The sequence below is a fragment of the Phacochoerus africanus genome, chromosome 3 (assembly GCF_016906955.1).
Source record: "Phacochoerus africanus isolate WHEZ1 chromosome 3, ROS_Pafr_v1, whole genome shotgun sequence".
NCBI classification, from domain to species: Eukaryota; Metazoa; Chordata; class Mammalia; order Artiodactyla; family Suidae; genus Phacochoerus; species Phacochoerus africanus.
The window spans coordinates 1,259,290-1,276,231 of NC_062546.1; the positions used below are offsets into that span (position 1 = coordinate 1,259,290).

General features: G+C 63.0%; 1 protein-coding gene across 1 annotated transcript in view; it reads left to right on the forward strand.

The window, feature by feature from the left end:
• The first annotated feature begins 4,141 nt into the window (after positions 1–4,141).
• Positions 4,142–16,942, forward strand: part of LOC125122351 (collagen alpha-1(I) chain-like) — a 34,500-nt gene continuing 21,699 nt past the window's right edge. The window contains exons 1-9 of the mRNA XM_047770536.1: positions 4,142–4,407; positions 9,594–9,666; positions 9,948–9,994; positions 10,271–10,377; positions 12,878–12,971; positions 13,152–13,345; positions 14,467–14,527; positions 14,928–15,010; positions 15,197–15,582. Of these exons, the coding sequence (XP_047626492.1) occupies positions 4,142–4,407; positions 9,594–9,666; positions 9,948–9,994; positions 10,271–10,377; positions 12,878–12,971; positions 13,152–13,345; positions 14,467–14,527; positions 14,928–15,010; positions 15,197–15,582 (1,311 nt within the window). The remainder of the gene's footprint in view (positions 4,408–9,593; positions 9,667–9,947; positions 9,995–10,270; positions 10,378–12,877; positions 12,972–13,151; positions 13,346–14,466; positions 14,528–14,927; positions 15,011–15,196; positions 15,583–16,942) is intronic.

Consider the following 16,942-nt stretch of genomic DNA (forward strand, 5'->3'; position numbering starts at 1 on the left):
ATTTTTACTCAGCATTTCCTGCCCAGTTTGCTGTGTAACTGGCTTCCCTTGGTGATTTAGCAGAGAGCGCTGCAGCCCATCCAAAAAATAAATCTGATGGAGAGAGCAGGAGCAGAAAGACGGCAAACCATTCACCCTTCTGCCTCTTAAAGGAAAACTGTCTCCAAGTAAGGGAACTTGGTTGTCATGGTGACTCAGATGTGACGCCAACCAAAACATGGCCCATGACATAACAGAAGGGTGACTTGAGCCTCGTTGAAACTTTCAACTCTGCTCTGCCAAAGATGCCCAAGAGAAGGAAAAGACGAGGCAGCTCCCGTCATGGCTCAGCGGTAACGAACCCGACCCGTCTCCATGAGGATGCGGGTTCGATCCCTGGCCTTGCTTAGGGGGTTAAGGATCCAGCATTGCCGTGAACTACAGTGTAGTTTGTAGGTGCGGCTCAGATCTGGCGTGGCTGTGCTTGTGGTGCAGGCCGGCAGCTGTAGCTCTAATTGGACCCCTAGCCTGGGAACCTCCAGATGCCGTAGGTGTGGCCCTAAAAAGCAAAAAAATAAAAAAGGAGAGAGAGCGAGAGAAAAACAAAAGAAGATAAGCCACAGTCAGGAGAAAATAGTTTCAAAACACACATCTGTCTACCAACAGGGCTGCTTCGGGGTCTGGGCTCTGTGTGCTCTTCTGCAGACTGCCCTGAAATTGGGGTCACAGCCACTTCACTGGGCCTGGTGCCTGTGGAGGAGGGGAGCCCGGGACGGCAGCAGGACTGGAGAGCCAGGGTCATTCCGGGGGGGGCTCCGAAGAGATGCTACCCAGAGTGGGGGCAGCAGCTTGGGAGACGCCAGGCCTGGGCTAAATGCGGCCCTCCCGCTCCTCGGGAGCCCCCCAGGCCCCGGGTTAAGTGGCCCCCCAAGGAAGACTCTGTGAGCTCCCCCAGCCAGGCTGCCTCCTCCCTCTGCAGCCATCAGTACCTAGTCCTGCTCCGGTGTGTTTCGGGGCCTTATCATGCAACGTTGCTCACGCATCTCCTGTGCGGCCTCCTTCCCTGTACTGTGCCCCAGAGGCCAGCCAGGGTCAGCATTCCCCACTGTCTCCCCAGTGGAAGGTGCCCACTAAAAATGTGCCCAGGAGACAAAGGCATGCAGGCCAGCCAGGCCTGCGCTCCACTGGCCGCTCTAGGCCAGAGGTGGCCCGATATGCTGGGCCCTAAGGGACACTGGCTGCGGGGGCAGGGGGGTGCCGCACCCTCCGGAGTGATTCTCGGGACTTGCAGGCGCAGAGTGGCCACACCCCAGGAAGATTAGGGAGCCTCCCAGCGCCGGCCAGGCCCTCCCGCCAGGATCAGCCAGCACAGCTGCCTTAGGACCCTTGATCCCCAAAGCATCTGAGCTGCCAGGGGGCCTCACAAACACCCTCGCCTCCTGCTCCGCCTCAGCACGGGGCAGGCTGCACCCTCGTCCCACAGGGTGGCCTGTCCTGCAGTGGGGGTTGACACGCCTGGGAGGCTCGGCAAATGGACCGGTGGCCTCAAGTGGGGGTGCCGTCCAGTCCCGGGGAGGGGGGCCCAGGGCCGGTCTTGCCCTGCATCCCGGAGGGGGGCTAGAGAACCCCTGGGCAAAACCCCAACCCCAGCTAGAGTCGTGAGATCCACTGAGGGCCTCAGACTCTTCTGCAGAACCGCCTGTCCCTGGAAGGACCTGGCAAGCAGCGCAAGGCCCAGCCCGTCTCCCCGGGCTCTCTGGCCGCGCCCGCTCCCCGTCTGACAGGCGATGCCTGCTTTCATTTGCTCTACAAATATTTGGGGGACACGTGGTCTTTGCCGGGACCACCAGGCGCCCCGCACACGGGGGACGGGCTCCCGTGATGAGTGCTCACAAGGCCAGGCTGGGCGCACAGAGGGACACGGCAGCCCGCCCCTGCCCCGTCTGTGCCCCAGACAATTACACCCCAGGGCGGGAACATCCTGGAACTTGATGCCGGCAGGGGCCGAAGCACCCCCTCCCCACTTCATTTGTGATTGGCTCCGTCAGTCAATAACATGCTTCTGCACCTGCTCCGTGCCTGGCCCTGCGCAGGGCGGGATGCTCCCATCAGCAAGCAAGTTCCGTCTGATGGGCTCCCACTCCAGGAGCCCGCGGCCGAAGCTAGTCTGTGGAGGCACCTGCTCTGGCCTGCCCGGGTCGGCAGCCCTGCACACCTGGGACCCCCCCCCACACACCTGGGCACTGTTGTGCAGGAACCGAGGGACCGTGGCCCCCCAGGTGGGCAGACACTCCCCTTTCTCCACAAGCCCCACTGCTCCCTGATGCCTCACACCAGCCGGCTCGCTTGTTCACGCCCCGCCAGCCTCTGCGGACTTTGGCATCTGCTGCGGGCCCAGCCCAGGGCCTGGGAGGTGCTCAGGGGGGCCTGGTTGGGGCGTGACAGGCCCCATGGTCTGGCCATCAGGGTGGGGGACAAGGCCTGTGAGGGACGAGGTCATCCAGGACACCAGCTCCCTGCCGGGAGCTTCACGCAGGGTCTCACAGACCCACGTGGCAAAGGCACCAGGGCCCTGCCTGAGTCAGCAGAGGGACCTGGCTCAGGACGGGGCAAATTTAGGATCAATGAACTAGTTTGGAGCATTTTTTCCCTTTGCGGCAATAAGATAAATATTTACAGATTTACACCTAACTCAGGGATGAGAGGAGCTCCCAGTTTATGGCTGTAATGGTATCATTGGCTCAATTAATGCCCACTAAAATTTTTATGCCACTTGTGACATGTACACAGCGCCTCTGAAGTAAATGGCTGGGCCCGCAGCATAAGGAGCCCTGCATCTGCGGGGTTTACTGTCTCATAGATCGTCCTGAACCCCGCCTTCTGCTCCCACCTGCCTCTGCCTGCAGAGGCTGTCTTCGTTTTGCTGTTGGGTGGAACTCGTGGCTTTAAAAAAGAATCGCTTTTGGAGTTCCCATCATGGCGCTGCGGAAACGGATCCGACTAGGAACCATGAGGATACGGGTTTGATCCTTGGCCTCCCCCAGTGGGTTAAGGATCTGGCGTTGCCATGAGCTGTGATGAAGGTTGAAGATGCAGCTCAGACCCTGTGCGGCTGTGGCTGTGGCTGTGGCTGTGTCTGTGGCTGTGGTGTAGGCAGGCCGCTGTAGCTCCGATTCGACCCCTAGCCTGGGAACCTCCCTAATGGGGTGCAGCCCTAACGAGCAAAAAAAGAATCACTTTGGAATAGGCTGTGTACTTCTGTTGGATTTTTTGTTTTGGCTCCACCCTCGGCATGTGGAAGTTCCCGGGCCAGGGATCAAGTCTGAATTGCAGCTGCAGCCATGCCAGATCCTTAACCCACTGAGCTGAGCCTGGGTCAAACCCGAGCTCCTGCAGAGACGACACAGATCCTCAGCCTGCAGTGCTGCACTGGGAACTCCATTTTTGTTTGTTTTGTTTTGTTTAGAATCTTCCACACAGCATGTGAGACCATGGAGTTAAACCAGAGGCCTTCATTAATTAAGTGTACTGTTCACGACTTTGTATAAATAACAACAAAATCCTCTTAAAACATTTATACTCTTACAATAAGGGTCAAACTGATATTTAGATAATACAAGAGGATACATAAAGTATGCTTTAAAAACAAACAAACAAGCAAGCAAAACACGCAGGTTCCAAGACCCCCAGCCCTGGGACCCAAGAAGGGGCCCTCAGGACGGCTGGGCCAGTGCCCACTCCTGTGCGCTCACCCGGCGGCCCCCAGCCCAGCCCAGCCCAGCCCAGCCCCCAGCTCAGACCAGCTCAGCCCCCAGCTCAGCCCCCAGCCCAGCCCCCAGCCCAGCCTCCAGCTCAGCCCCCAGATCAGCCCCCAGCCCAGCCCAGCTCAGCCCCCAGCTCAGCCCCCAGCCCAGCCCCCAGCCCAGCCTCCAGCTCAGCCCCCAGCTCAGCCCCCCCGCCCAGCCTGAGGCTGCACTGCCCCAGGCCCCTCCACGCTGCCCTTCAGGCCTCCACAGAGGGGGTGTTTCTGAGGCCCCCCAAAGATCCCCGCTCACTGCCCCCCCCCGGGATCCCCCTTGTTTATTTCACCCCGCTTCTCTCCCTTCTGAATGGAGCTGACACCACGGGCCTGACTGGGAGGAGAGGTGGCCTCGGGGACAGGATGCTTCTGGTGGCCAGGTGCCACCGGCCCACCTCAGCTGCACACTGGACCCTGCGGCCATGGGGCCACCTGGAGGAGGGCAGCCCCCTGAACAAAGTCTCCCCGGACACAGCCCAGGGCAGCAGCTCACAGTCTGAGAGCCAGCAGGCCGGTGGAGTCCCAGCTTTGCCACCTCCAGGGGGCGCGGCTGAGCCTCTTGGAGCCCCTGAGGAGACAGCAGGGACGGTGACCCTGGGCCACAGCTGCCGCGAGGTGGCCCACCGGGGGTAAGGCAGGTCACACCTGAAGCACTTCATGCTCACCCTGCAGGTGTCCCTGCCTCGGAGGCATGCCACCTGGCGAGGGCCCGTCTGCAGCCCCCAGCTTCAGACCAGGCAGCTGGGCTCGGGAGAGGGGGCAGCGCCAGGGACCCTGGGTGGGGGCAGTGGAAGCGCCGTCTGCTCTTGGTGGCCTGAAGCACAAATTGGGAGTCGCAGGGCCAGGCAGCCCAGGGCCCACCCGCCGAAGGAGGGGCTGGAGGGGGGGGTCGGGATGGGAGGAGCCTGGCAGCAGCGGCGGGGGGCGGGGGGGGGGAACGCCAGGAGAGGCCTGGGGCGGGGCTGGCGGGGATGGGGGCCCAGAGCTGGGCTGCTGTTATCAGAGGCCACTGCTGCTCTTAGAAGGTTTTATTTCCACTCTTTCAAAGACAATGTATACGCATATTCTGTTTTGCTTTAAATCTAGCAGGCCAAGGGAGGCTCCCTCTCGCCCCACGGAGGCCCCCGCGCCCCGTCCCCAGAACCAGCCTCCCCCAGAGCCTGTGGGCGTGTTGCCCCCACACCCGAAGCACCCACGATGGCCGGGTGCCTTCCTCTGCGCTTTGTGGGGGGGCTCCGGGCCTGTGAGAAAGAGCGATGCCAGCCAGGGGACCGGCCTCTCCGGAACCAGAGGGAACTGTCTGCCCTGCCCGCAGAGCCAGTTCCGTGAGACCCTCTGAGGTTCTGACGAAAGCTCCAGAGTCACCCACGCTCAGAAGGCTCAGAAGGCTGGAGGGGGACCGCCACCCCCAGCAGGCCCAGCTCCAGCCGGCACCCCTCCCACAGCCTCCCGGGGCAGTAACAAGGGCGGCCCCTGACCGCTGAGACCCAGTCCCGGGTTCCGCCCTCCAGGAGGCAGGTCCTCTGGGGCCACCCTCGCCCGCGCCTGGCCGCGGCCCCAGGCATGATTTCAGAGTTATATTAAGGAGCAACAGTGGGGTGGGAACGGGTGTCCGTAACCAGATAAGACCAGCAGGACACAGCTGTCAGAGCAGCCGGATTTGTGCTGCCCCGGTCAGCTGATGGGTTCCAGTTACAGCCTCGGTGGCCCGGCCGGCGCGTGAGTTGCCGTCCACACCGGCGGCTGCAGGGCTTGATCGGGAGCGTGGTTTTCCTGAAGAAATGCACTTAACCACACGCAGGTTAAAAATAACCACAGGCCAGAGCGCAGAGGTGCCTGGCCGGAGAGTGAGTGCCTGCTCCAGCTCAGGCAGAAGCAGGGAGCAGCAGGGAGAGCGGTCCCACCGGACAGGCCGGGCCAAGCCCACCTGGGGTGGGAGGGATCCCCGCACACCTGCCCGCCAGGGCTCAGTGGCCACACCGCCAGCCAGAACCTTTGGGAGGGGCTTAAATGGCCAGAGCCTCTGGGAGAAGGCCACACCGGCCCAGGAAGTGTGGGGTGGCCGCCCAGGACTCCTTCCCAGGCGTGGCGGACAGGCCACCCCAAGGCTGCAGGCGCCACCACCCGCAGCCGGCCTCTCAGCTGTCAAGATCACAGCAGGCAGGAACCCGGGCGTCCTGGCTCTCCAGCTGGCCAGCCCAGCGTGTCCTCTGGCTGCTTTCCTGTCGTGCCCCAGGGCCGGCCAGGCTGCCCGCGGGCAGTGGGAAGGGGCAGCTTTTTTGGGAAGTCTGTGTGGTGTGTGCTGGCCCCGGCCGGCCGAGGCGGGAGAGCAGAGCGCCTAGTCACCGCTATTTAAAGGCCAGGAATGGACAGGTGCAGGGGGTGGGGGTAGGGGCCGGATGCGGGGGAGGGGCTGGCATGCGAGGGGCCCCCCCGCATGGGACAGGACGCACCCTGGAGGCTCCTGGGCACCCCCTGCACATGTCCTCTGGGCCTAGATGCCCCCCCCCAACATGCTGTGATGGGAAGGAAGAAACGCCAGTGCCCACCCACGATGATGGTCCCGGGTGGGTCGGGACGGAGCTGGGGGGGCAGCAGCCGGGACAGCCTGTCCCTTCCTGGGTCAGCACTGCAAGGAAGTTGAGTCAGGCTGGCAGCCCTAGCTCACCCAGGCCGGCCTGGAGGCCCAGAGGCAGTTTATAGGCCCCCCAAAATCTGGAAACATTTGCTCCCATTGTGGGGGACGTGGGACGCTTTATGGAACTGCGGAGTGGGTTTAGCCTTCCCCCCGCGTCATTCATCCTCAGAGGTGGACTTGGACCCTCCCGGGTCAGGCCGTGTTTCCACCACACTGGCAGGAAGTGGACAAGTTCTCCGTCTGAGAACTCAGTTGCCTCATCTTTACGATGGGAGGCTGGTAGCACCCCTGCCCGCCTTGGGGAGGCACGGCACGGCCAGCAGGCGGCCCAGCACCTGAACCCAACAGGCACACCACAAACAGTGGCCGCTGCAAAGCTCCAGAAAGACAGAGCAGGCTGACCTAAGTCTCACTAAAGTGTAAATGACTGCTACAATCCCCCACCCTCCAGAAGGGGCTCCCGGGAGGCAGGCGAGGCAGGGAGAACAGAGGAGCTAAAGGCAGGGGCTCTGGCTCTGTGGGTCTCACCCCTGCCCCCACCCTAACTCCATCGGGCTCCCCAGACCCGCTGGAGCCTGACTCAGGCCTGGTTGGGCTGCGGCAGCAGAAGAGACCAAGGGCCTCAGCCCGGGACACGCGCACACACACACACACACACACACACACCCTGGGTGCTAGGAGCCTGGGCTCCGTGGTGGGGACTGAGGGCAGCTGGGGGTGGGCCAATGAGGGTTTCGTCCTGCAGCTGGGGGCGGGGCTCCTGCAGGGGGCGGGGCAGTGTCTCTGCCGGCTCCTTGCTGGACAGGCGGGGGCCTGACTGTGTTTGCAGTCAGCTCCTTCTGCAAAGAGCAATGGCCTTGTACCACTTGCCCCACTGGCTCCACTCTAAGCTGACTGAATACAGATCCCAGGCTGGCACATCTGGGAGCCATCAAGCTCCCCCAGGGGTGGGGCTTGGCTTCCACACCCTTCGCGTCTCCCAAAGCCTGGCCCTACCCAGATATGGCCCCGCCTCCCCCTTCTGTCCCCAGAAACCATGACCATTAAGTCATATCCACACACCTCACGGGGCAGGGCCACCCTGGGAGCCGCCAAGAGGCTCCTGCAGCGCCCCACCCCCTCCTCAATGCCGTGTCCCTGCTGCTTGTGGGATAGACTGCAGAGCCCTGGGGACCTGAGGTGGCTGGTGCCCTTGTCCCGAGGAATGGCTGCGGCCGCCTCCAGGTGCCCTCCAGGAGCCCTAGGGCGGCCACAGCCCCTGTACGGCAGCTCCGGCCACACCTGTGCCCGTTCGGCTGTCCCAAGTCTAAAGCCACTGGGGAAGGGACGTGCTGGGCTGCGCTCACAGCCAAGGGGGCGGCCCGTGGGGAGGGGAGGGCCCCTGACCCCTGTGAGCATCCGGAAGCCGCCCCCATCCCCTCTGGGCCCTGAGGGGCACAGCCAGCCGCCCCCCAAAGGAGGTGGCTCATTCACCCGGGAGCAGAGCCCTGAGAGAGGTGAGGGCTTGGGATTTTCTGTGGAGGGGGGTCAGGGAGCTGTGTTTGGAGGGAGGAACACGGGGCCAGGTGAAAAGGGGAGAAAGGAGAGGGGACGTGGGGGGGAAGATAGAGGGCGAGCACCCCGGTGGCAGGCATGTGTGGGGGCCAGCCTGCCCCTCTGCAGTATAATTAAAGCGTCAGGCTCCCGTGCCAGGTGGACGGCTGGGTCAGCATCACCAGGCCTCATGGCCCTGTGCCCACCTGCAGCCCCAAGAACGGAGCCCAGAGCCGCTGGGGTGGGTGGGGGAGCCCCTCATTTCACAAGAGGCACAGCCCTGTCGGGGAAAATGTGCCCAGGTCACCCGACGGACGAGGCCCAGATCCTGGGAGGCCACTAGCCTCACGGCTGGCCGGTGGGGGGGACAGAGGTGGGCTGACCGGACCTTAAACCAGATCTGCCTCATGACACAGAGCCCCTCGCCGGCACCACGGCAGAGCCAGCAGCAGGTACCACACGGGGGAGGGCACAGGGCCGGCTGGCTCTTCGCCCCCTGGGGCAATGCCCATGGTCGCTCCCTCTGGGAGAGCCAGATAGCCTACACCCATGCACGCCTGTCCCGCAGCTTCTCCTTAAAGTCGCAGCACACGTGCACACAGGGGACTGGGGTGCCAACTGCAGGCTCTTACGTAAGGGACAGGCCACCAAGAGCATCGCTTTCTAAAGGAGCAGCCTAAGGAGGCTTGTGGTAGAAGACACTGGGGTTCGAGCCAGGAGATGGGGCAGCCCCGAGCAGCGTGGGGGGACCAGGGGGACATGCGGAGCATCTGGGCTGGGGTGGACCTGGGGACAGCCAGTGTGGCCACGGTGCAGAGAGAGCAGACATTTCCCTGTCACCTGTTGCCACTTGGCCGGCCTGAGAGGCTGTCCGCTGCCTATACCCCCAAACGCTGGTAGGAATGGGCTGCCCCCCACAGGTGTCCTGGGAAGCAGAGGAAAGGGGGGCTCAGGGGAAGGAGAGGCCTCGGGCTCGGAGCTAAGGCGGGAAGTCTGCTGAGCGGGCTGCAGAGAAACACAGGGCTGGTACGACCCCCAGAACACCTGCGCTGCCCCCAGCCCCCACCCCCTGCCGGAGCAAATCAGAGACAAGCCGGGGCCCTTCCAGAAAGAGCGGCGAGAATGCCAGGCAGAATGGAATTCCCACTGGACACATCAGGATGTGGGAGAGGCATCTCCCGAAAGGAGAAAGGAAAGTCGTGGCTGGAAGTTAGGAGAGAAGGTGAGGGAGCCGGCGGCACAGCTGGGACTTGAGGCCCGGGGAGGGCTGGCGCCGTTTTATGGGCCTCAGGTCCTGGAGGCCACCACGCAGCACCAGCTCACCGGTCACCCGCCTCTGGAAGACGTGTGTCCAGCATCTGCCCCCGGCCAGGCGAGCCCCGCCACCCAGGCCCACCCAGCCTGCGCCTGCGGGGCCAGCTCTGGTCGCAGTCCGCCCTCTGTCATCTTACCAGGCCGCACAAGACCTCCCACGAGGCCAGCAGGACACAGCTTGGTGTCCCCAGGCTTCCCTCGGGGACACAGAGAGCTGAGGGGCCGGTACAGGGAGTCAGGGCGGGCCTCTCCTCCCTGGTGGGTTAGGACCCCTCAGTGCTCTCCCGCAGGGGAGGGCTCACCCGCCGCTCCCACACCCACCTCCCCCAGCAGCTTGCTGGACGGCTGTGTTGGGAAGGATGCGGAGGCCGCGAGCGGGCTCAGCAGTGGAGCGTGGGGACGGGTTGGTGATTGACTGATGATGGCTGACGAGGACACAGGGAGGGCACTGGGGCGTGAGCGCCAGCATCCGTCCTCTCCCCGTTACGGGTGCCCCGTTTCTGAGGGGAGATTCAGCGGAGCGAGTGTTAGGAGGGCAGGGAGCAGCGGCCTCCCCCCCCACCTCTGCTGAGAGCCCAGGAGACAAGGCCTCTCCCTTGGACAAGCGGCACCCGTGCCCTGAGGCGCTCTGCCTGTATCCCTCTGGGGCCACACACGCTCCTGCACCCGCTCCTCTCATGCCAGGTGGACGCGGGCGTCTCCGTCGACTGGCTGCGAACCAGGGCATCCACGTGAGGCCTTCACACAGGTGTCCCCGCGCCCCCCAGCGGATCTCAGCGCATCCAACAGACCGTCAGACACGGGCTGGGCCCACGCAGCAAGCTGATCGAACCCCAGCCCGGAACAACCCCCTGACTCCACCTTCCACGGCTCCAGAGCCTTCTTTGGACAAGTTTACGAAAATGACACACACAAATACAAATAAACTGAGCCGTGGCCCCTGAAGCTGGCTTGGGGGGGGGGTTGCCAGGACCCCCCCGCTCGGTCTCACCCCCTCCTTCCCCAAGATTCGATGTGCAGAGTGGCCTCCGTCCCGTCGGGGGCGGGGGGGACGTCGTCAGGGAGACGCCCGACCGCAGGGACCTCAGCCGGGCCGTCAAGGTCGGCATCCATGGTGACACGCTGGGTCGACAGCAGGGACGTGATGGGCTGAGAAGCTCATGCCGCGTCTGTGGCCCCCCACAGGCCCATCATTTGGTCTCACCGCGAGAAAATCACAGACCAGCCCAAATGGAGGGACCTTCTCCCAAACACGTGGCCAGTCCCCTGCACTGGTCAAGGTCATCAGTGACAAGAAAGTCAAGACCCCGTCCCAAGCCCGTCCCAACCCGGAGCAGCCTGAGCAGGCATGAGGCCGCCTGGGGTCCTGGATGGGCAACAGCGACCCCGCAGCAACTGGGGCCCTTCCGAGTGAGGGTGCGTTGACAGTGGGTCATTGCCGTAAAGACAGTCACGCCGAGCCTGTGGACACTGCTCATTTAAAAAAACCACAGAGTTCCCTGGTGGCTCAGCAGGTTAACGAATCCAACTAGGAACCATGAGGTTGCGGGTTTGCTCCATGGCCTCGATCAGTGGGTTAAGGATCTGGCGTTGCCGTGAGCTGCGGTGTAGGTCGCAGATGTGGCTCGGATCCTGCATTGCTGTGGCTGCGGTGTGGGCCAACAGCTGTAGCTCTGATTAGACCCTGAGCCTGGGAACCTCCAAATGCCGTGGAAGCAGCCCAAGAAAGACAAAAAGACAAAAAACAATTAATTAATTAAAAAATGTAAAAACCGGAGTTCCCGTCATGGCGCAGTGGTTAACGAATCCGACTAGGAACCATGAGGTGGCGGGTTCGGTCCCTGCCCTTGCTCAGCGGGTTAACGATCCGGCGTTGCCGTGAGCTGTGGTGTAGGTTGCAGACGCGGCTCGGATCCCGCGTTGCTGTGGCTCTGGCGTAGGCCGGTGGCTACAGCTCCGATTAGACTCCTAGCCTGGGAACCTCCATATGCCGCGGGAGCAGCCCAAGAAATAGCAACAACAACAACAACAACAATAACAACAACAAAAAAAGACCAAAAAAAGTAAAAACCGCAGAGTTCCCTGGTGGCTCAGCAGGTTAAGGATCTGGTGCTGTCGCTGCTGAGGCACAGGTTTGACCTCTGGCCCAGGAACTTCCATATGACGTGGATGCCACCGAAAAGCTGCAGTCTACTTTTTTTTTTCTTCTTTTTTTTTTTGTCTTTTTGCTATTTCTTGGGCCGCTCCCGTGGCATATGGAGGTTCCCAGGCTAGGGGTCTAATCGGAGCTGCAGCCACTGGCCTACATCACAGCCACAGCAATGTGGGATCTCAGCTGCGTCTGCAACCTACACCACAGCTCACGGCAACGCTGGATCCTTAACCCACTGAGCAAGGGCAGGGACCGAACCCGCAACCTCATGGTTCCTAGTCGGATTTGTTAACCACTGCGCCACGACGGGAACTCCATTCTACGTTATTTTAATTAGTTGCCAATTTAAGCAATCCGAGAGATTTAGCCCGTTGACCTGGGTTTCTGGCCCCTCTGGAAGCGGGCCCGACGAGAGGCAGTCACCTCTGAGAGGCCGCGTTTCCTGGGGAGCCCCCCGCCGCCTGCACACCCTGGGTCGGTCACCTGTCTCTGATTTGCCCGGCCCCTCCAGGCACTGGGTCGGTGGCCTCTGCACTTACTCGGCTCCCACTGAACAGGTGGGGAAACTGAGGCCTGGATGGGGGCAGGGACAGGAGGGGGGAAAGCCATGCCCCCTACGCTGCCCGGGGCCCACGGAGATACATGGATGGCCCTGCCCGTTCTTCCAGCTCCATTCCGCAGCAAGGATAGCTCCTAGGACAATTTTAAAAATCACCACTCATAAATTTCCAGGCAAACCACATTTCCTCTAAAAAAAATAGTATTAATGGAAGAAAAAAAAAAAAGACACGCTGTGTAATTTCCCCTGATTTGTTCCTTCCTGTCCTGCTTGCAGTACAATCTTACCTCTGAGTCCAAAGCCGAGCCTAGCCGCTCCTGGCCGTTCTGGGACCAGAGGCTCCCAGGTGACACCCCCTAAGCTGGCTGCCCCCCCACCAGGGTCTCTGCTGGGGCAGTGAGCACAGGCCAGTGGGCTGCCAGGACACAGAGCACAGCCGCAGACATGAGCTCAAACCCAGTGCCGCTGCTCTGATCACAAAGGCGGCAGCTCACCTGTCCCTGGGCGGGAGGCCAGAGGATGAGGGCAGGTGGAGGATTCGGGCCAGACCACCCAACACTGAGACCACGCATCCGTGGGTGCCAGGAGCCCGCTGGGGCAGGGAGGGTGGTGGTCACTTCCAGGCCCCTCTGCGGCCCCATCGCCCAGGGCTGCTATCCGGGGCGCTTGGAGACCCTGGCACCAGCCACTGTCAGGCAGTGTTCTCCAAACAGGATGTCTCACCTGAGGCCAAAGGCTCAGGACACAGGCAGACCAGAGAGAATCGAGCCGGTCTGGGGACCAGGGGTTCCCCCTGCATGTGGCCCCCAGGCCAGGCCAGGTGGAAGGACAGGCCCGCATCTGGGCCCCTTGGCCTGCGTCTGCCCCAGGGTGAGTCCAGGTCTGCTCTCCAATCCTGGCCAGGGCGCGTGGGGCCAGAGACCCTGTCACCAGCAGGTCCACGTAAGCCCATTTCTGCAGGCATGCCGGGGCCGCCGGGGCAGAGCTCAGCGCAGAGGTAAGCCTTGGCCGGCTGCGCCTGCACCTCCAGGAGGCTGTTGATGACACGAGTCGAGGCCGGGCTGTGTGGGGCCGGGCATGTGGACGCGGGCTTGGCCTCAGAAGCGCTGCATCAAGAACTTCTTGTCCAGCTTGGCACAGCATGTCTGGAGCTGCCACCAGCATGCCCTGTGCCCAGGCGTCTCCTCGAGGGGCTCTCAGGGCCCCACGGGCTCTGTGGGGACGTTCGGGGGACTCAGGCCAAGACCTGCCTTAGAGACTCCGGGACCCCTGCCGTGAGCAGCCTCCTGGAGGCTCCAGAGCGAGTTTCACTGATTCCCTGGAGCCAGCCCCGCCCGGGGCAGGCCAGCACTGGCCCTGGGGCCACCCCGGGTAAGCCCTGGAGATGGGGCTTGGGGGGATGTTGTCACCACACTTCGGCTCAGTGGGGAGGCCTGTCTGATGGGGGAGCCGTGTCCCCACCTCTCAGCCCCCTCTCTGGGTTCCAGGTGAGACGTCAGGGGTCAGGAGGGCGCCTGGGGCGGCAGAGAGAAGGGCAGGTGTCCCCTCCCCCTTCACGTGACGAAAGCAGCCGGGGAAGGGCCCCTTTGTGACATAAAGGGAGGCCAGGGACCTCTTTCCCGGACACTCAGCCCCCACCCAGCATCCAGGATGTGCTCTGGGCCCCTGGGAGTGGGTGCATGGCCAGTCCCCCCAGGATAGAGGGGACCTCAGGCCCCTTTCCCACAGAGCCCCCTCCCTGGAGAGGACACTCAGCCTGTCAACCCTCCTGGTGGCTCCTGCATCTGGTTCCCTGCCTGACACCCTGGTCAACAGAGGGGCCTGCTGAGCCCTCGTGCTGCCCCCATGGCGCCCTGAGGTCACAGCCCCTAGCTCGGGGGTCTCTGATGAGGTGACAGCTAGAGGAGCACCCGGCCGCCTGGGGTGGGTGGAAGAAGGACCGATGGGGGAAGAGCAGGTGCCAGGGCCCTGGGGTGGGAGCCAGCTTGGTGGAGCCCCATGGAGCTGCCCCCGGTGCCAAGGTCGAGATTCTCCCTCGTCTGGCGAGGGGTCACCACCAAGGCTAGGTGGCCCTTGGGGTGTCGGGAGCTGGGGGAGGCAGCTGGGGCTCGGCATCCACCCCAGCCGGCATCCTGGATTTGGATGGGGACGGGGGGGGGGGGTATCTGCAAACCTCCCTGCACAGCCTGGAGAGCCTGGTGGGCGTGAAACTTTCAGCTGAAAAATATTCCCATCACCAAATTCCTGTTGTGGCTCAGTGGTTAACGAATCCAACTAGAAACCACGAGGTTGCAGGTTCGATCCCTGGCCTTGATCAGTGGGTTAAGGATCCGGCGCTGCTGTGAGCTGTGGTGGAGGCCGGCAGCTGCAGCTCCAATCGGACCCCTAGCCTGGGAACCTCCATATGCTGTGGGTGTGCCCCTAAAAAAGAAAGGCCAAGAAGACTCTCTGAGACAGGTGTCAGTGACAGGGCCCCCCACCCCCCACCCCAGGGTCTGTCCCAGGATCTGCCAGTGGCTTCAAGTTTGGCACGCTGGGGGAGGGCCCTGAGGGGTCAGAGGCTCCTGAGGCCACCACCCCAGAGGTCCCCCCACTTCACACACCAGCGGCAGCCTGGCCGTGTGCCCTGGCCCCTAACACGAGGCCACACGGCCACAATGCCTGCATGGACCTGCCCCCACCCCCACAGCCCCCACCCCCAGACCAGCTCCACCCCAGTCACACAGCCACACAGGAAGCATTTATCGAGCACCCACTGTGTGCCACGAGGGCCACCACAGGAGGCAAGGGTCCATCCTCCCTGTGCACAGGGCAAAGGCTCGCACCGGGTCACCCCATGTGCCATGTCCAGAAAAGCAGGGACAGTGCCCCCGAGGGCCAGGTGCCCTCAGCTGGGCCCTTCTCTGCCAACAGCGCCACATTTGGCAGCTTCCCCTCCCCCACATGTCCCCAGCCCCCCAGTGTGCGGCTCTGAGCACATCCTGGGAGGTCAAGGGGTTGTGGGCAGAGCCCCCCGGGGTCGTGACAACCAGCCAGGTGGGCACGCCAGGGCGAGGTTGTGGAAGGGGTTGGAGTGATCGCCAGCAGGGGCCAGCCCGTGGGAAATTACAATCCTTCCCATCCACGGGTGTCTTCCCAACAGCAGGGCCAACAGGAGGGGCAGCGCGGCTCCGGCCACAGCCTGGCTTGGCCCCCAGGAGAGCGGGGCTCCCACCCCGGCAGATCCCGCTCTCCCCCTGGAGCAAAACAAGCCGGTGGCGGAGAGCCCACCCCAGCTGGAAGGGCTGACCCTGCTGGGCTCCTCCTGCTCAGGCGGCGCCAGTGCCTTGCAGCCCCCAATCCACCCCTTGCGCCCAGGCCCCCCGACTCCAGGCCAGGGCACGGTCGGGCAGCAGGTGGCCCCCCCAACCACACTCGCCCCAACCCCTGAGCAGCCCGCAGCCCCCAGACCCAGCTCCAGGCTCCGCCTCAGGGGGCTCGGCAGGGCTGGGCCTGGGGTAGCACTGCCTGCGCCCTCTGGGGCCCGGTGCCCGCGCCTGGTCCAAGGCCCCGATGCCGCACTGCCCGCCCAGGTCGCTGCTCACAAAGCCCTGGGAAGAATGCAGAGGGTACCGGGGTCACAGAGTCAGAGAAGATTCCGGTCGGGGCCCGCAGCCCGTGGGTGAGCAGCTGGGTCCATGCCCAAGGCTGGTTCCCACCCAGACGGGGGACAGTCCCCAATTTACAGCTGAGGAAGCCGCGATGCCACGTGACAACAGAGCCGGGGCTCCCAGTCCGTGGTGCACGCGCACAAACCACTGCTCAAACACACACTCACTCGGGGGACACCTCTCCATGCTCAGAAGCACCCCCACTCGCACATGCTGTAGGACACTCCTGCGCTCACACACGGGACACACGGGTTCACAGAGACACACATCACTCACACTCGCACACTTGGACAGACGTTCCTGCACACGCGTGAACACACGGGTGCACACGGACACACAGGTGTGCACACTCACGCTTGCACCCCCCCCTCACACCTCCCGGGAGACACAGCCTCGGGGCGCCCCCTAGTGGTGACGTCCCCGTGAGAAACTGCATCTCACCAGCCGCTGGGGCGCAGGCTGCCTCCCCCACCAGAGCCCTGATGTGGCCCTGGGTTGGGATCCAGGGGGGGCACGGCTGGGACCCAACTCTGAACCTGACTTGCTCTCAGAGCCCCTGCCTCCCAGACAACGTTTTCATGAATAAAACAAGTTGTTTGCTCCCATAAAACACGCTTAAATCACATGAATATGAGGATTATGGAAATACTTAAATTCATTTTTCCCAAGAATGTCCTCGTAAAGTGGGGACACTGCCCACGAGGTCACCCTCAGTGTCTGGGCCTCGACGGGGGGTGGGGGCGGAATCTGGGCATGGCAGGACCGCCCCCGCTGACAGTCAGCCTGCGCCCCACATCCGCTTCTGCCTCCACCTCCATGACCCAGACCCCTCCGTTGTCACCCCCCAGTCTCCTCAGACGCCCCTCCCCTCCCGCGCATGGGTCCCAGGCCGCCCAAGCCCCCGGGGACTGGTCATTGACAGCTGCCATCCCCCTGCCGTGAATGAAGATAAGTGCATTTCAGAGAGACTCTGGGCTTCCAGACCAATGGGCGAAAGGCGGGCTGCTCCCTGCAAAGTGTCCCTGTCACTTCCCCCTCCCCCAAAGCCTGGACAAGACCCCCACCGCCCACCCACTGAGTTAGAGCCCTCAGTAGACCTGGATGAGCCGAGCCCACGCTCCCAGGCCGTCTTCTCCCCTGAGTCTCGCCGAAAGATAAACTGACTTACTCCACAGAAACGCTTTGCTGAAAGAAGTGATTCCTGCTCCAGTGGCCCCCGCATGTGTCTTGGAAGGAAGGCTCGGGCCGGGCAGGCGAAGGGGCAAAGAGGACCCTGAGGGGACCCTCATAGTGTGACCTTCCTCTGGGGTCCCTTCCC